The sequence below is a fragment of the Rhincodon typus genome, chromosome 11, assembly GCF_021869965.1.
Source record: "Rhincodon typus isolate 14 chromosome 11, sRhiTyp1.1, whole genome shotgun sequence".
NCBI classification, from domain to species: Eukaryota; Metazoa; Chordata; class Chondrichthyes; order Orectolobiformes; family Rhincodontidae; genus Rhincodon; species Rhincodon typus.
The window spans coordinates 74,098,673-74,119,000 of NC_063342.1; the positions used below are offsets into that span (position 1 = coordinate 74,098,673).

Sequence of the window (20,328 nt, forward strand, 5' to 3'; positions counted from 1 at the left end):
GGCGAGCCAACCAACCTCAACAACCTTACCATTAAGCGTATAAGTCCCGCCCTGATTTGACTTTCCAAAATGCAGAACCTCACATTTATCTAAAAAACTCCATCTGCTACAGCAAATCCATCTAACCTGTACATCTTTGGACTGTGGGAGGAAACCCACGCAGACATGGGGAGAATGTGCAAACTATACAGACAGTTGCCTAAGGGTGGAATTGAACCCGGGTCCCTGGTGCTGTAAGGCAGCAGTGCTAACCACTGGGTCATTGTACCACCCAATATATTCTCTCCGATTGTCTGACCTAACACTTATCCTTGCAGAATTGTATGTTTCTTTTTTTACCTCTCAGTTTGATACAATCTTTAACTTCCTTGGTTAGCCACAGATAGTTCATGCTACTCATAGAATCTTTCCTTTTCACTGGGATGTATTTTTCTGAAATACCTCCTCAAATGTTTTGCCACTGTATTTTTACCAAACTTTCCTTAAACCTCGAGTCCCAGTCAACATTAACCAGCCCCGACTTCCTGGCCTCAATATTGACCTTCTTTAAGTTTAAAGCGCTTGTCTTAGATCCACTCTTCTCTCCCTTGAACTGAATGTGAAATTCAGTTATATTATGATTACTGCTCCCTAAGAATGCATATAATATGAGGTGATTAGTGAATGAATTTGGTCTAATATAACCTGCTCTCCAGCTTTAATTTTCTGAACCTTACCCTGCCTGTGAGTTTGATTTATTGATCTTAGCCTATGCCCTGTTGTCCCTGAACTGGTCAACAGGGGACAAGTGATAACAACATGAGGTGATTCTCTCTCCTCCCAATAATCCCTGACCATAGAGCTCCAACAATGCAGCATCATCCTTTAGGTGGCACAGGGATCACAACTTATGCTGGTTCATATCTTCAATAATTCAAACTGCTGTGTCGCTGCATTGAAATTTGTGACTGCCATATTTGTATCTAGCACACATAGTTAAGGCTAAATCCGAAGAATTGTCCTGCCTACAAACCTTATTTCCTAATTAATAAATTTGTATTGCGCATTTGCCAAACTATTTGAGTTAAAACTTCCTACCTCTGATCATGGAATCCCTAAAGTGCGGAAAGAGGCCATTCTGCCCACAATGACCCTCTGAAGAGCACCCCACCCAGACCCACCCCATCCCACCAACCTCATATTTCCCATGGCTAAACCAACCAACCTGCACATCTCTGGACACTATGGGCAATTTAGCGCGGCCAATCCACCTAACCTGCAGATCTTTGGACTGTGGGAGGAAATCAGAGCACCCGGAGGAAACCCACGCAGATACGGGGAGAATGTGCAAACTCTACACAGACAGTTGCCCAATCAAACCCAGGTCACCAACACTGTGAGGCAGCAGTGCTAACCACTGAGTCACCGTGCTGTATAATGAAATAATGTTTGCTGATTTAGTCTGTTGGAAAGACCATAGTATCTGCTCTGATTCTATGCTTCCCGATTTCTGCACTTGGCTGAGCTGTGGCTGATGGGGGTTGGCACAAACAGATACACACCACCCCCCCCACCCCCACCCCAAACCCAGAAAGCCATGAGGTTCTGGGTTCAAGCCCCACTCCTGGACTGAAACACAAACATCAAAGCTGCCATTGCAGAGCTGCAGGGAGGGAGTGCAGCACTGGTGGATGAGATGTGAAGCCAAGACCTGAGCCTGGGAGGGTGTAGCAGCTTCCGTGGCACAAGAACATCAAAACTAGGAGCAGGAGTAGACAATTTAACATCCAAGTCAGCTCTGCCATTTTACTTTTTGAAGAAAGGTGCCACACGTTATCCCTGTTCTCCTTGCCAATATTTATCCCACTGTCAACGAAACAGATTGTCTGGATGTCACACATTGCTGTGCGTGGGAGCTTGCTGTGCGCATTTTGTCTGCCATGTTTTCCGAAGTTATCACTCTTCCAAAGCACCTCATTGACTGTAAAGCAGTTTGAGACTTCGGGTGATTGTGACAGGGGCTATATAAATGCTTTTAAATATAAAAGGATTTCTTTTTATTGTTCAATGACATTCACACTCTAATTTAGTTGCATCCCAATGTTGCCCAGACCTTGCTCTTGGACTAAGTTGGATAACATAAAGTCATTGTACAGGAAACTGAGGACAGAATGTAATCTTTTAAAATCAAGATTCCATTATATCTGTATATTTGATGAGGTAGACGATCCCAACCACTAATTCATTCTTGGTTCTTCACTTGCATAAAGTCTTGGTACTCTACATTAAAATGCTCAAGTAATCGTCACAGGTTGATGAATTGGCAGGGAATACAGGGATAAGGACCACATAGAGACGAAAGGTTTTTAGTTCAGAAAGTCAGCATGGCTTTGTGCGTGGGAAATTGTATCTGACTAATTTGACTGAGTTTTTTTGAAGGGATGATAAAGAAGATGAATGAAGGCAGAGCGGTAGGCACTGTCTATATAGATTTCAGTAAAACATTTGACAAGATTTTGCATATAGACCAGTTAGCAAAGTTAGATTGCATGGAATCCAGATGGAGCTAGCCAATTGAATATAAAATTGGCTTAAAAGTAGGAGACAGAGGGTGGTGGTGGAGGGTTGCTTTTCAGACTGGAAGCCTATGATCAGCGGTGAGCCACAAGTATCAGTGCTGGGTCCACTGTTTTTCGTTATTTATATAAATGATTTGGATGTGAGCACAGGAGGTGTGGTTAGTAAGTTTGCAGATGACACCAAAATTGGGATCTTAATCAGATGGGCCAATGGGCCGAGGAGTGGCAGATGGAATTTAATTTAGATAAATGTGAGGTGCTGCATTTTGGAAAGGCAAATCAGGGCAGGACTTATACACTTAATGGTAAGGTCCTGGGAGTGTTGCTGACTAAAGAAGGCTTGGAGTGCACGTTCATAGTTCCTTGAAAGTGGAGTCACAGGTAGATAGGATAATGAAGAAGGCATTTGGTATTCTTGCCTTTATTGGTCAGTGCATTGAGTGTGGGAGTTGGGAGGTCATGTTGCAGCTGTATATGACATTTGCTGGGCCACTTTTGAAATACTGTGTATAACTCTGGTCTCCCTGCTATAGGATAGATGTTGTTAAACTTGAAAGGGTCCAGAAAAGATTTACAAGGATGTTTCCAAGGTTGGAAGGTTTGAGCTATAGGGAGAGCCTGAATAGACCATAAGACATAGGAGCAGAAATTAAGCCATTCAGCCCATTGAGTCTGCTGCGCCATTCAATCATGGTTGATGTTTCTCAACGCCATTCTCCCCGTAACCCTTGAACTCCTTGGTAATCAAGAATCTATCTATCTCAGTCTTAAATGTACTCAATGACCTGGCCTCCAAAGCCTTCCGTGGCAGTGAATTCCATAGATTCACCACTCTCTGGCTGAAGAAGTTTCTCCTTATCTCCGTTCTAAAAGGTCTTCCCTTTACTCTAAGGCTGTGCCCTCGGGTCCTAGTCTCTCCTACCAATGGAAGCATCTTCCCAACATCCACTCTGTCCAGGCCATTCAGTATTCTGCAAGTTTCAATTAGATCCCCCCTCATCCTTCTAAACTACTTCTTTCCTTGGAGCATCAGAGGTTGAGGGTGACCTTATAGAAGTTTATAAAATCATCAGGGGCATGAATAGGGCAATTAGACAATGTCTTTTCCAAGGGTAGGGGAGTCCAAAACTAGATTTAAGGTGAGAGGGGAAAGATTTAAAAGGGACCTGAGGGGCAACTTTTTTACACAGAGGGTGGTGCGTGTATGGAATGAGCTCCCAGAGGAAGTGGTGGAGGCTGGTACAATTACAACATATAAAAGCCATCTGGACAGGTATATGAATAGGAAGGGCTTAGCGGGATATGGGCCAAATGCTGGCAAATGGGACTAGATGAATTTAGGATATCTGGTCGGCATGGACCAGTTGGACCGAAGGGTTTGTTTCCCTGCTGTATATCTCTATGATTCTATATATTGACACAGGTTAGGTGGGCTGGAAGGTCTGTTCCTGTGCTGTACTGTTATTTGAATGTGAATATTTATGGCATATTTGAATTTGTGTAAGATCCAGTGAGATGCTTGAAAGGGATGACACCTATTCAGCTATTCAGTGATTTACATGAAGTATCTGAGACATGCATCGTGTGTTAAACATTGCTACCCGTCTCGAGTTTACCTGTAATGCTGTTGGATGACACCATGTGCAGAGTATCATTTCTGTCCACATTTTTCTTCCTGTGTCAGACTGCACCATGGGAAATAGGACTGGCCATTCACCTATCCTCTGTTTCAAACCTTTCATACGTGTGTGTATATTTCAATTTGTCTTCTTATAATGCTCGTCCATTGAATCGTGTTGTGGAAATCATGTTTGATGAACCTGTCTTTTTGAAGCTGTTACTAAGATGATAAAGGAGAGCCAATAGATGTAGTATACTTATATTTTCAGAAGGCATCTGATAAAGTCCGCCCTCCCACAGGAGGCTGGTTAGAAAGTGTAAAACACATGGGATAGAAGGTAATGTACCAGCAGAGTTAATGAATGGCTAACAGACAGAAAAGACAGTAGGAATAACTGAGTCATTCTCACATTGGTAGACTGTAACTAGTGGGGTATCACACAGATATGTTCTTGAGCCCCAGCTTTTCACAATATATATCAATGACTTGGACTAAATGTAGACTTTCTAAATGTGTGGATGGTACAAAGCTAAATGGGAATGTGTTGTGAGGAAGATGTAAAATGGCTTCAGGCAGATTTGGGTGGGCTTAGTGAATGGGCAAGAACATTGCAGATAGCAGCTGACATGGAAAAATGTGACGTCATCCACTTTGGGAGGAGGAGCAGATGTATGAAGTGTTTCTCAAATGATTGGAAAGTGTAGCTGTACTAAATGACCTCGGTGTCCTTATCGATACGTCACTGAAGGCTAATGTACAGGTGCAACAAGCTATTAGGAAGGCTAATGGAATGTTTGCTGCAAGAGGATTGGAGTACAGGAGCAATGAAGTCTTGCTTCAATTGTACAGGAGCTTATTTAGGCCACACCTGGAGCACTGGAGTCATTGTGTACATGTAAGGCTGAGATAGACAGATTTTTGATCAGTTGGGTTATCAAGGGTTACAGGGAAAATGCAGGAAAATAGACGTGAGGAATGTCAGATCAACAATGATTCTATTGAATGGCAGAACAAGCTTGAGGGGCCGAACAGCCCACTTCTATTCCTAGGACAAGAGGGCATAGCCTCAAGATTAGAGGGAGCAGATTTAGGACTGAATTGAGAAGGAATTTCTTCACCCAGAGGGTTGTTAATCTATAGAATTCTTTGCCCAGTGAAGTAGTTGACGCTACTTCAGTAAACGCTTTTAAAAAAAAGGTAGATTTTTTTTGAACAATAAAGGAATTAAGGGATACGGTGAGAACGCGGGTAAGTGGATCTGAGTCCACGAAAAGATCAGCCATGATCTTATTGAATGGTGGAGCAGGCTCGAAGGGCCAGACGGCCTACTCCTGCTCCTAGTTCTTATGTTCTTATGTTCTTATTTCCTGTGGTCTTATGGTGTGTGTAAGGTCTCTTTATGTCATAGAAGAAATGCAATGAAGGTTGACCAGACTGGATCCCGGAATGGTGGGACTGTCCTATGAAAGAGATTGGGCAAATTGGGCTTGTATTCTCTAGAGTTTTGAAGAATGAGAAGTGACCCCATGGAAACTGACAAAATACTGAAAGTGACGAACAGAGTGGATTCAGGTCAGATGCTTCCCCTGATTGGGGAGTCGAGGGCAGCTCAGTGGTTAGCAGTGCTATCCCACAGTGCCAGGGACCTTTGCGCGACTGTCTGCATGGGTTTCCTCCCACAGTTCAAAGCTGTGTAGGTTAGGTTGGTTGGCCATGGGAAATGCAGGGATGGGGTGAGTCTGAGTGGGATGCTCTCTGGAGGCTCAGTATGGACTGAATGGCCTGCTTGCACACTGTAGCAGTTCTATGATTCTAGAATCACAGTACACAGCTTAACAATAAAGGAGATACCACTTAGGTCCAAGATAAGGACATTTTTATTTTTGCTCAGAGGGTTGTGAATCTTTTGAAATGTTCTGCTACAAAAAGCTGTGGAAGTCCAGCCTGTCAGAGATTGTTGTATTTCTGACTGTCAGTGATACACAGCATTATGGGGACAGCGGTGAAGAAAAGGCAGTGATGTGCTTGATCAGCCATGATGGTATTGAATAGTAGGGCAGTCTCAACGGGCTGAATGGCCTAAATCAGACCCTATATTCCTAAAGTATTGGATGCTAGTCCAAAGGATGTGCTGGAAGAGAGGAACCTGGGTGTATATATGTGTAAATCATTCACTGTAGAAAGATGTTCTCATTGACAGATTGGACCAAAGGGTCTGTTCACGTGCTGTATGACTCTGTGACTCTTTGACTCGATGTTCTATTTTGAAGAAATAAGTAAGAAAACAAACAGTAGTCTACATTTTATTAATAGGGACAGAGAATACAAAAGCAAGGAGGTGATGGTGAGCTTGTATGACACACTACATAGACCTCAATTAGAGCATTGGGTACAGTTCTGGGAGCTATGCTTTAGGGAAGACGTGAATGCAGAATATTTTACTCCATGGTTCCAGGAATGAGAAATTTTGGATATGAGGATATACTGAAGACATTGGGACTGTTCCCATTGGAGAGAAGAAGGTTGAGGGGAGATTTGATCAAGGGTTTCAGAATTGTGAGTGGACTGGATAGAGTAGGCAGGGAGAAGAACTGACAGGACGATCAACAACAGATGACATGGATTTAAAATAATTAGTAAAAGAAGCAATGGTGACATGAGGAGAAACTCTTTCACATAGAGAGTCTGAAATGCACTGCCTGAGAGTGTGGTATTGTTCATCATCACCTCCTGAGGCAGGTTCACTTGAGGCTTTCAAAAGGGAATTGGATTCTTACTGGAAGCTGAAGAATGTAGAAGTTCGCTGGGCTAAGTTCATTTATATAAAGAATCTAGATGAGCATATAGAAGACATGGTTAGCAAGTTTGCGGATGACACAGTGGACAGTGAAGAAGGTTTTCTAAGATTACAAAGAGATCTTGATCAGTTGGGCCATTGGCTGAGGAGTGGCAGGTGGAATTTAATTTGCATAAATGCGAGGTATTGCATTTCAGTAAAACAAACAAAGGCAGGGCTTGTACAATTAAAAGTAGGGCCTTGGGTAGTGCCTTCAAAGAGAGAGACCTAGAGGTTCAGGTACATAAAGTTTGCACCACATGTAGACAGGGTGGTTAAGAAGGCATTTAGCACGCTTGCCTTCGTTGCTCAGACCTTTGAGTATAGGAGTTGGGATGTTATGTTGAGGTTGTACAGGACATTGGTGAGGCCTCTTCTGGAACACTGTGTGCAGTTCTGGCCACCCAATTACAGGAAGGAATTTTTAAGCTGGAGAGGGTTCAGAAGGAAGATTTACCAGAATATGCTGGGTAGGAGAGGTTGGATAGGCTGGAGTGTCGGAGGTTGATGGGTGACCTTATAGAAGTTTATAAAATCATGATGGGTATAAATAAGATAAATGGCAGGTGTCTTTTCCCTAGGGTGATGGATTTCAAAACTAGGGGGCACATTTTTAAGGTGAGAGGAGAAAGATTTAAAGAAGACACGAGGGACAATTTTTTTACACAGAGGGTGGTTTGTGTGTGAAATGAACTTCCGGAGGAAGTGGTGGATGCGGGTACAGCTACAACGTTCAAAAGACATTTTAGGTAAGTTCATAAATAAGAAATGTTTGGAGGGATATGGGCCAGGAGCAGGCAGGTGGGACTAGTTTAGTTTGGGATTATGTTTGGCATGGACTGGTTGGACCGAAGGGTCTTTTTCTGTGCTGTATGACTCTGTGACTCCATAAAAGGCAGAAGAAGAAGGAAGACACAAAGTGAGATGCTGATTCAGAGAGCATTGCAGGCACAATGGGCTGAATGGTCCATAATAATTCTGCTGTTATGGGGAACCTTAATCACTGATTCATCATCAGGGAGATTGCTAATGTGTACAGGCCAACAATTTGCGACCAGTCCAACAAGACAGGAGGCACTGTCAGGCCAGCTTCTTGCGAATGACTTGGGTCAAGTAGGTAAAGTGACAGTAAGGGGAGCATTCTAGGGAAAGTGGTCATTGTATCATAAGGTTCACAATGACGGAGGACAATCTAGAGTAAAACTTATCAATGAACAGAGAACTAGCTTCAATAGGGTTTCAATGAAACTGACTTCAGTGGAGATGGGCCAGACAGAATAGAACCAAAGCTTGATGGATAAACAGTAGCTCCACAATGGGCTATCTTCAATGAATAGATAGTTTGAATACAGTTGAGGTAATATCCCCTAAAAAAAGCAAGGAAGGACAAACAAACTCAGAGGTCCCTGGGTCACAAAGGAGATAGAGATCAAGATAAAGAATGAAAAGTATCCTTCCAACAGGTGTCAGGTTGATAATACACTCGTGAACTTTGGTGGTGGGGGGACAGTTATTTGGGATAAAAAAACACAAGCAAATTCAGAAGCGTCAGTAAGGATTTGTTAAGGGAAGATCATGTCTGGCTGACTTGCTGGAATTTTTTGAAGAGTGGATTGATGACGGTAATGCTGTTGATGTGGTGCATATGGGTTTCCAAAAGGCATTTAATACAAACTTGTGAGGAAAGTTATAGAGCATGGAACAGAATAGAGCAGAACAGAATAGAATAGCACAGAATAGAATAGAACAGAATAGAATGGAATAGCCTTTATTATCATGTGCACTTGAATGAGTGCAGTGAAAAGTTTGTAATGTTGTCTCTCGTTGCCATCTTAGGCACAGGGTTACCTAGGTATAGATAGTTTATGTGTTGTTACAGAATTGAAGTAGTAGAAATAAAAATAGACTAGCATGGGAATACAGAGTTTAAAAAGTCCAGAATGAGAATAAAAAAAAAGTACCTTTAAAGTGCTCAAGTTATAGTCCTTTCTCACTGAGTTTGTGCCTGCCAGGCTTCACAACATGAGGCCATGCTATCTCCACATGCTGGTCTCCATCCAGGACTTGTCCCCGCCCCCAGCCAGCCTGGGCACAATCTGCTCCTTCTCTGGGATCCGGTCACCACTCGCATCCCACACTGGCCTGGTCTTGGACCCCGTTCCCCATTTCCTCCAGGCAGGGGACTTTAAGAAGTTAAATGATGGGGGGGGATTGGGGGCGTAGAAGAAAACTGCAAACAAGAGTAAAAGAAAAGAAAGAAAAAGGACAAGGAGCTGGTGAGCAGAGGAGCTCCAGCTGAAGCGTCTTCCTTTGCCACCATCTTAACCCGATAAAGGGGACAGGAACAACAAAATGGGATGAGGGATAGGAAACAGAGTAATGATTAATGGGTAATTAAATAAAAGCAAAATGCTGTGGAGGATGGAAATCTGAACTTTAAAAATTGCTGGAAGAACGCAGCAGGTCTGACAGCATCTGTGGGCCTGAATTCTGAAAAAGAGTCACATTGGGCTCACAATGTTATCTCTGTTTTTCTCTCCAGACCTGCTACATTTCTCCAAAGCTTTCCGCTTTTATTAATGGTTAATGGGTATTTTTCGGGCTGTAGGAAGGTTCGTATTCGGAACCTTGCTCTTCGTGAAAAAGATACGGATCTTGGTGTGCAGGCAATGATCTCAAAGTTTATGCATGACACTAAACTTGGGAGAATGTAAACTGTGAGAAGGGCAGTGTAGAGCTCCAAAAAGACATTGACAAGTTGGTGGAGTGGGCAGATAGGTGGCTGATAAGGTTCAATGCAAAGAGGTGTGAGGTGTTGTGTTTCAGTACAAAGAACATACAGAGAGACAGTATAAGATAAGGAACACTATTCTAAAGAGAGTGCAAGGGCCCAGGTGTCTACAGATCATTGAAGGTGGCAGGACAGTAGACAGAGCAGTGAATAAAGCTTACAGTGTCCTTGGCTTTACCAATAGGGGAATAGAGGGACAAGACCAGGAAGGTGATGTTGACCTTGTACAAGGCACTTGTTAGACCCCAGCTGGAATATTCTGTACAGTTGTGGGAGTCACATTATAGGAAGGACATGAATACATTGGAGAGAGACTGCAGAGGTGATTTACAGGAAGGGTTCCAGGGATGATGAGGATAGACTGAAGAAGTTGGGAGAGAAGAAGGCCAGGAGGAGATTTGATAGAGGTTTTCAAAACCATGACCGGGGTTGGATAAGGTTGATAGGGGGGAGCTGCTCACACTTGGAAAAGAAAAGAGAATGAGAGGACATAGATTTAAAGTGATATGCAAATGAAGCAAGGGCGAAACGAGTCTGGAGAAGTTAGTGTTGTTCTTTTCAGAACAGAGAGCGCTAAGAGGAAATTTGAGAAGGTTGTTATTAATGGTGGGTGGTTTTGATTGTGTAAATGAGAAGAGTCCATTTTTAGTGGAAAGAGGTTGGTGAAACCAGTAAACTGAAAATGCAAGGAACAGTTTTCACCCAGCAGGTTGCTGTGATGCCTGGAAGATCATGTGCGGACAGACTCAATTATAACCTTCATAAGGCAATTGGTTAAATAACTGAATTAGAAAGGAAGGGAAAAGACCAGAGCGAAAAATATTCAGCAATACTGTCATAGAGCCAGCACGGGATCAATGGGCCAAATAGCTCCTTGTATATGCTGCCTACTCCTATAAAACATTTTACAGGAGGAGGCAATGACTGATCATCAAACTCAGTCCCTTGTTTCCACTTCCTCCCCGTTCACTTAGATTCCTTTATCCCTAAGAACTACGTCTAACACCTTCTTGAAAACATTCAATATTTGGCCTCATCAGCTTTCTGTTTAGAGAATTCACTGTCTGGGTGAAAAAGAAATTTTCCTCATCTCAGTTCTAAATGGCCTACCCTGTATCCTTAAACTATGACCCCCTGGTCTGGATTTCCCAGTCACTGGGAATACCCTTCCTGTGTTTACCCTATCCAGTCTGGTTAGAATTTTATGGGTTTTTATCAGATCCCTCTCCTCATTCTTCTCAACACCGCTCAATATAGCCCTAGCCAACCCAGTCTCCCTTCATATATCAATCCTGCCGTCCCAGGAATCAGCCCGGTAAACCTTCACTGCACTCCCTCCATCGCCAGAACATCCTTCCTCAGGTAAGGAGACCCAAACTGCACACAGTACTCCAGATGTTAAAGGAAATGTGGAGTTTGTTTATTTTTCCTAGCAGAGGATGAGTTTATGAAGAATTCCAATTGCAGAGTACTCTGGTAGGAAGTGTCAGTGATCTTAAGGTGCACACCCAATGGCGAATTGTGATTTTGAGAATTTGCAGATCTATCCATCACCTCCTGCTTTGACATTGTGGACAGCGGGTGAGACTGTCCCTGGTTTGGCAACGAATCCAGAGTTAAATTCAATTCAAAAATCCTGTGCACGTTATGCCACTGCTTAAGCAGCAGAGTGTGGTAGAGAGCCAAAGAGAGGAGGACACTATGTGTCCAGGAGCTAGGAAGAGTCCAGGCAGTGGTATGTTACTGAGTGTGCGCAAGTATCATCTTCTTTACCTGCAGGTCATTGGCTTGTCTGTTAAGCAAATCTGAATGAGATTTTCAGTAAAATGAACATTGGTCCTTACTAATCCAATTCTGTCATAAAGGAAGACACCATGAGAATCACAATGTTCCGATGAAGTCAGTAAGAGTTATCTTACAATTTGCACCATCCTTCTGTTTTCTGAAATCTCATTCCCACTGGCTATAGTTTCTGAACCATTTTTTTCCTAAGCCAATCTCATTTTTGGTATCACAATTTGCTATAGTATTTCCAGCTGAGAATGATACAACAATCTGATTTAAGCTAAACGCTGGATACTCACTGAGAGATATGTTGCCTTCAGTACTGTTGTCACACGTTGCACATTGGTCCTTCTGAATGATACCTACAATTCACAAATGATAAATAACACCTGGAGAAAAATATAGGTTTGATGGTGTCTGTAGGACTGTAACCTATTTGGGAGTTTATGCCTATGGGACTGTAACCTGTCTAAGAGTCAGTGATTGTGGGACACTAACCCTGTCTGACAGTCAGTGATTGTGGGACACCCTCAAACAGGTTAGTGTCCCACAGACACTGACTCTCAAACAGGTTAGTGTCCCACAGACACTGACTCTCAAACAGGTTAGTCAGTGTCTGTGGGATACTAACCTGTTTGAGAGTCAGTGTCTATGGGACACTAACCTGTTTGAGAGTCAGTGTCTGTGGGACACTAACCTGTTTGAGAGTCAGAGTCTTGGCAACAAAAGCACAGTGGGAATCTGTCTCTGTGGAGCAGTACCCCAGAGCAGGTCAGACCATGTTGTACTGTATCCACGTGAGAGTCAGTGTGTGTGATCCATCACCATTTCACTGAATGTAAATGTTTCTGAACTGTTTCTCACATTGTCCCCCCACCCCACCCCACCCCATCCCCCCGTCACTGTGCAGCGATTAAAGCAGCCATCCTGATTCAGGGCTGGTATCGTCGTTATGTGGCACGAATGGAAATGAGACGTCGCTACACATGGAGCATTTTTCAATCTATTGAGTATTCAGGAGAGCAAGACCAACTGCAGGTGAATAGCATTCTCACTGACCAATCCCAGTCAGTGTCGTGTGGTAACCTGGTAATCTGTACTTAAAGTGAACAAGACCCGGGAACAAAAGGAGATGCATCTAAGGACATTGATGGATGTGAGACGGAAAATTGTGGATGCACAGGTCCTGATTTTCCCACCTTCCCTTGACTCAGAGTATTCCCAGAGAACTGGAGAATTGCAAACATCACCCGCAGTTAAAAACGGGTGTAAGGATATGCCCAGCAACTACAGACCAGACAGTTTGTCCTCAGTAGTGACAACCTTCTCCAAAATGATAAGTTGTGGCAAAATTACAAATCATTTGGACAAAGGCATTGGTGAAAGTGGATTTGTGTTTAATTAATTTGTTGGGTAGTTTTTTTTTCATGAGGTAGCAGAGAAGGTTGATGTGGGCAGTGCTGTACATATGGTATATGTGGACTTCTAAAAGATAATAGACCTATGAGGAAAGTTCTCACCCCTGGTAGTAAAGGGACAGTGACAATGTGGATACCAAACCAGCTGAGTGACAGGAGCAGAGAAATGGTCAATGGATATTTTTTGGGCTGGAAGAAAGTTTGTAGTGAATTCTGCAGAGGTCAGTATTAGGGCCCCAACTTTTTCTGCTTATACTAATGATCTAGAGCTAATTTCAAATTTTCATGGATGATGTAAAACTTGGAAACGTTGTGAACTGAGAGGAAGATAGTATAGTAGACGATTGATGATGTAAATGAAGAGAGGACTTTTCCTCGTGGGTCAATCTAGAACAAGAGGTCATAGTTTCAGGATAAGCTGCAGCAGATTTAAAACAGAGGTGAGGAGGAATTCTCTTAATGAGTTGTGAGTATATGGAATTCACAACTGCAGAGTGCGGCAAATGCTGGGACATGGAGTAAATTTAAGGAGGAGATAGATTTTTAATTAGTAAAAGGTTGGAGAGTGATGGAGAGCAGGCAGTAAAGTGGAGTCAAGGCTACGTTGAGATCAGCCACGATTGTATCAAAGGGTGGAACAGGCTTGAGGGGACAAATGGCCTACTCCTGCTCCTAGTTATATTGTTCTTATGTTCAAATGTTATTACATTGTAATGGTTGGAGGAAGGGGCAGACAAGTGGCAGATGAAGTTCCACACAGAAAAGTGTGAAGCGACCTATTTTGAAGGAAGAACATGGAGAGACGGTGGAAAATATTTCTGAAGTAGTGCAGCCACAGAAGAACCCGGGTGTCTACATGTACAAGTCATTGAGGGTGGCAGGACTTGTTCACAGCACAGTTAGTGAAGAATACAGTATCCTTGGCTTCATCAACAGGGCCCAAGAGTACAAGGGAGAGACAGAGCATCAGGCAATGTCACTGCACTCATAACCCAGAGGCTGAGGATAATGCTGTGGGGGCACAGGTTCAAATCTCACTGGAGGGATTTTAATTCCAACCGTAGATCTGAAATTGTAAACAGTTTTCATTAAAAACTCTTCTGCTTCACCAATGTCCTTTAGGGAAGGAAATCTGCCATCCTTTCCTGTTCTGGTCGAAATGTGACTCCCTACCCATAGTGATGTGTACATCTACTTTCTGAAATGGACCTTGTGAGACAGTCAATTCAGGAGTTTGCAATTGCCCTCAGGACTTACTGAAAGGACTCTTATCACTATCCTGGCTATTAGAAGGATTTAAAGGTTGAGAATCAACTTGTTGACCATGTTCCATCGCCAACAAGTCCTGGTGGGACTCCAATCTGCAGCTCCTGGCCCAGTGTTGTTCTTGTCAATTATTTTTTGCACCTTGATCAGAGTCTCCATGTCCTTCTGATAAAATGGAGAACTGTACACAGTGCTCCAAGTGCAGTCTTAGCAAGGGTTGATGAGGGTTAACTGGATTGCTCTCACAAGTATAAAGGGATGTCTGCATAGACAGGTACGGTGGTATATACTATAGTCAATGTTATTATTAAATATGGCATTGGCGCTGTACAACTTTGAACACAGCTAATGAAGTAGTAACAAAAGCACAATTGTGGTAAGGCTGAGTCTGGCTTTGTACTCAAGAGTAATTATTCAATAATCATTCCATTTTGTAACTGCACTGAGGACAGTCCTTTGAACTCTGTGCAGTCTTTAATTTACATTTGCTTTGTGAAATGATGTTGGGTTGTGAACCCAGTATCACGAGGTGGTACAGATGTTCTTGCAGATTTGGGTTGACGTGAGCTGCCTTTGATAACCTGAGTCATGTCCTTCATTTCCAGCTGTCCCACTTCTTTTCGTTTCTAATGAACCACTATGTGCAGTCAGGCGAGACAGGCAGTGGTGAGTAACAAACATCTCCCTGCAATTTTCATCGCATTTGAAAGCATCAAAGGGACATTGTTTAAAAAGAAACTTAGGCGTTCTAGATGAATGTGCATTTTTGCAACTGTTTTGAAGCTTATTCCTTCATGTTCTGTTGTAAATATTTTGAGAGCGAGTGACTTGACAATTAATTGAGATGTGATTCTTTAAAATAATTTTTCACATTTATGATTCACTGCTTTGCTGAGTGTTTTGGACACCGGACAGACTCTTACTTTAATTATATTATAGAAAGAAATTACTGACAGTTATCATAATACACACATGTTTTATAAGCTGAGTGAATAACCATGTTATCTTTGCAGCATATAGCAAGGTGCATTTATTCATGTAGATAATGGCAAGCACTGATGCATAGATAGCAACGAAGAGTGAGTACATATATATGTACAAACACATGAATTAGAATCCTTTACAGTGTGGAAGCAGGCGATTCATCCCAACACCAATGCTCCAAATAGCATTCCACCCAGACCCAATCTCCCTACCCTATATCTCCCATGGCTGATTCATCTAACCTGCACACCTGTGGGAGGAAGCCAGAGCAAACCCACACAGACATAGGGAGAACACGCAGACTCTATACAAACAGTCACCTGAAGGCAGAATTGAACCTGGGTCGCTGATACCACAAGACAGCAGTGCTAACCACTGAGCCACTGTTCCAGAGCAGGAGTAGGCCATTCAAAGAACAAAGAACAAAGAACAAAGAAAATTACAGCACAGGAACAGGTCCTTCGGCCCTCCAAGCCTGCGCCAATCCAGATCCTCTATCTAAACCTGTCGCCTATTTTCCAAGGATCTGTATCCCTTTGCTCCCTGCCCATTCACGTATCTGTCTAGATATATCTTAAATGATGCTATTGTGCCCGCCTCTACCACCTCCGCTGGCAAAGCATTCCAGGCACCCACCACCCTCTGCGTAAGGAACTTTCCACGCATATCTCCCTTAAACATTTCCCCTCTCACCTTGAAATTGTAACCCCTAGCAATTGAGTCCCCCACTCTGGGAAAAAGCTTCTTGCTATCCACCCTGTCTATACCTCAATTCAGTTTCTCTAATGTGCTCCACCATTGAATAAGATCATGGCTATTCTGATAGTAACTTGAACTGTACATTCCTGCATGTTCTCAATAGTCTTTCACCCCTTTGTCAATCAGGAATCTATCTACTACTGTCTTAAAAATATTCAAGGACTCTGCCTCCGCATGACTTTTGAGGCAAAGTGTACCAAAGACTCATGAACCTCCGAGAGGAAATTATTTATCCTCATCCCTGGTTTAAGTGTACAACCCCAGTTTTTTTTTAAACAGTGACCCCCTCCCCTCCCCAGTTCTAGATTCCCCCACAAGAGGAAATGTCTTCTCTACATCCACCCGGTTCAAGACACCACCCCCCCACCCCAGGTACTTACAGCTCTCAATTGGTGCTAAGCTCCAGAGGATATGAGCCAGGCCTGTCTAACTTTTCCCGGTCCTGCTCACGACCCTATGTGAAGGTATTCCCACGAGCAATCAACCAAAGAGGGATCATTATGTCAGGGATCTTTATTCTTTTTACTTTATAGAGTCATACAGAACGGAAATAGACCCTTTGGTCCAAACAGTCCATGATCCCAAACTAAACTAGTCCCACCTGCCTGCCCTGGGCCCATATCCCTCCAAACATTTCTTATGTGCATGTACTTATCTAAATGTCTTTGAAATGTTGTAACTGTACCTGCATCCACCACTTCCTCAGGAAGTTCATTCCACACGTGAACCACTCTCTGTGTAAAAAGGTTGTCCCTCAGATCTTTTTTAAATATTTCTGCTGTCTTAAAAATATGCCCCCTAGTTGCCACCCCAGGGAAAAAAAAACACCTTATCTATACCCCTCAGGATTTTATAAACCTCTATAAGGTCACCCCTCGACCTCCTACGCTTCAGTGAGAAAAGTCCCAGCCTCTCCTTATAACTCACACGCTCCATTCCTGGCAACATCCTGGTAAATCTCTTCTGAGCCCTCTCCAGCCCATATCAGGGTGACTAGAACTGGACACAGTATTCCAGAAGAGGCCTCACCAACATCCTGTACAACCTCAACATGACTTCCCAACTCCTATATTCAAAGGCCTGAGCAATGAAGGCAAGTGCGCTAAACACCTTCTTAACCACCCTGTCTACATGTGACAGAAATTTCGAAGAATTATGTACCTGAACCCCTGAGTCCCTCTATTTTACAACACCATCGTTCTTTTGCGTGATGTAGGTGTGGTTGGCAATGGCAGCATTTATTTCCCATCCCGAACTGCCCTTGAACCAAGTGGCTTGCCACTTCAGAGGGCAAGAACTGTTGTTAAGGTAGGAATGGTTCTGAAAGAGTTAATGTTGGACACTAACTTAAGGTTCGCTCAATCTTATGATGTGGGAGAATGCAGAACTAGAGGCTACTATTTTACAAAAAGAAGGGGATGCTCATTTAAGGCAGAGGGTGAGGAGAATGTTTTCTTTGGTCAGGGAGGGTCATGAGTCTTTGGAAATCTTTTTGCATCCCCCTGCTTTCTCCCCACACCCTTGCACATTATTCCAATCCAAATAACCATCCAATGCCTCAGTTGAACCTGCCTACACCTCATTTCCAGACAGTGTATTCCATCTCCTTCTTCCTCAAACAGAATATTTTTGAGGCAGAGGTGGATAGATTTGTGATGAGCAACGGGAGATGGTTGAAACCTTACTTAGCGAGATGAGAATGTGGATTTGAGGCTACACTCTGATCAGCCATGATCTTATTAAATGGGTGAGCAGGCTTGATGGGGCCTCCTCCAGTGTATAATCTGTACCTTTGTATGTCATCGAGGTTCGAGTGGGGATAAGGGGGAGCACTGGAGGATCTCAGGCAGTGAAGATCTATATCCACCAGTCTCCTCAACGCTTGATCACTGTTATTGCTTAGACTAATGTGTCCTAAACCCAGGGTTAGGAAGAGGAATCATGGTGGTGGTACTCCTCTAGTTTCCAGCACTGCACCGTGTGCCCCCCCCCCCCCACCCCCAACCCCCACCCCCCACCAATTTCCAGTCCTGTTAATCCTCCCCTCACGTCAAACATGCACCTTATTCTGTTCCCTTTCACAATTCTGTTTTCTTTAATAGAAGTTCTTCACAATTACTCATGCTGACCATCATAATCGAACGTTCCCAACGTTTCTCCACATTACACTCACTTGTCTCAAATTTTACAACAGGAGTGAAGGTGCTGTAAATATCACTTTAACAAGTGTAACCCAAGAACCCAATGAGACTGAAAACTCACAGAAGATACAGACAATTTGGGAAAATCCTAAACGTGTCTTTGAGTATTTGAGAATGAGAGAGTGACACCCGGGTAACCATGACACCGTGAAATTGATAGAAAGAAAACTGACACAATAACATCATCAAACTTGATATTTCTTGCCAACTCATTGCCATATTTAAAACTGTGAAATTGTTCTCGGTTTGTAACCCCTCTCAGATGATTCCTAACCAACATACAAGGTTCTTTAGCAAACTAATGCTGATCATGGATCATCTGAGAGGGATTGTGAACAAAGAAAGATCAGTTGGTTTAGCAAATCTCTGCTTCTCAATCTCTCCCCATCCCTTGACCCTCTGTCCTCTCTGGATCCCCCTCGAAAGTGTTACTCCTTACCGGACATACCCTCCCCTTTTCTCTCGGATGGAACAAGTAGCTTTGTTCATTGCCCATCTGTCCTCACTAACCTCCTGCCTAAAAGCCTGGCAGGTTTGAGCTTGTGTGGTACACAGGACTTCTTGTCTCTATAATAAGACACTCGCCATAATTTGAGAAGTATCAATTACTCCTAATCACGGTAATTGCTGCATGTACACACTTGAGTCTCCAAACAGCTGTATTTCAGTGAACAAGACAGTGTCTTTAACCTCTCCATGAATCTACCTTTGCTGATCTGTGGTGAATCATTAAGTTCATTTTCAACAAAATCATAATAATCTGATACAATCAATTGGTGCGAAATTTGATGTTGTGAAATTCTCGTGTTGTTTTTAGCTTCTGTTCTATACCTTCATAATTGACAGATGTAGGAGTTTGTAAGCTGTGTTGAGGGGCTGCCTTTCTGGAGTATGGGTGCTGTGTACACAGGGGAGCTGCTGGATTCTAATATGTTTCCCTTCCTCCCAAGAGGCTACTGGGATGAATGAACCCGAATGTGACTGTGGCACTGTAGAGTTCTGCCAACATTCCTGATTTTCCCAGCAGTGCTCCTGGCACTGTCCCATTGACCAGGAGGGAAAAAGAAAGGAACCCATCACAGGAGTGTTACAAGTATTGGCAGGATGTTATGGAGCCCTCGCTGATGGGTTTGTTGGAAGGTTTCAGGGGGAGATAGGGACAGTGGAGAGAGGCCTGTACGATACCCCTGCTGGCCTTCCATCTGCCCTCTCTCCTACCAGTCCTGACACAGTTTTCCAGGGCAGGGGGAAGGATGGGAGTGCAGATTCAAAGATGGCCAGCACATCCTCCCCTCAATGCAGGCTCTTCTGTGGATGGTTATTGGTCACTCAAATGCCAGTTCCTGCCTGGGCTTCCATAGTGAGGGGGCAGTTCAAGGGGGTGGGACTGGGGGTGGGAGCGAGTGGTAATTACCCATCCAGACTGTCCAACCAAGCCTCCCTCCAGGTCTCACCTCTCCATCCCACTGTTTCCGTGCCATATGATTCTATGATGCCGTGAATCCATTGTCGATTGTCGGAAAAACCCATCAGGCTCACTGATGTCCTTTAAGGAAGGAAACTTCCATCCTTACCCGGTCTGGCCTACATGTAACTCCAGACCCACAGCAATAGGCAATTAGGGATGGGTAATGAATGGCCTGTGGTGCTCACATCCCATGAATGAATTTAAAAAACAACTCTCACCCCACCAGCCCCTTGGATTGGCGACTCTCAAGAGACAGGACATCCTCCAGTGTGAAGAGAGAAGTCTTAACTCCAGCCAATGAATGCTCCTTTGAATGTCACATGTCTGCATACATGAGGGATGATGGGAAACCCTGCCATCCAAATAAGACCCTGCCCCTCACTGTGTTTGGAACATCTTTCATTTACTAGTTATACAAATAACAGAGATTGTGTTATTGAACTAGACCATGTGAGCGATGGTGGAGTAGGGCTCATGTTACTAGGCTCATAATCCAGACCTGTGGGTTCAAATCCCACCACGGGACACAGTGGGATTTATAATTCATTGAATTAATCTTGAGTTTAAAACCATGAAGTTCATTAATTATTGTTGGAAAACCCCATCTGGTTCACTAATGTCCTTTAGGGAAGGAAACTGCC

At 43.4% G+C, this 20,328-nt stretch overlaps 1 protein-coding gene across 1 annotated transcript in view; it reads left to right on the forward strand.

Moving 5' to 3' along the window:
- ppef1 (protein phosphatase, EF-hand calcium binding domain 1) overlaps positions 1 to 20,328 on the forward strand; it is a 95,238-nt gene that overhangs the window by 36,344 nt on the left and 38,566 nt on the right. Inside the window, exons 4-5 of the mRNA XM_048602557.1 lie at positions 12,502 to 12,629; positions 14,881 to 14,941. Of these exons, the coding sequence (XP_048458514.1) occupies positions 12,502 to 12,629; positions 14,881 to 14,941 (189 nt within the window). The remainder of the gene's footprint in view (positions 1 to 12,501; positions 12,630 to 14,880; positions 14,942 to 20,328) is intronic.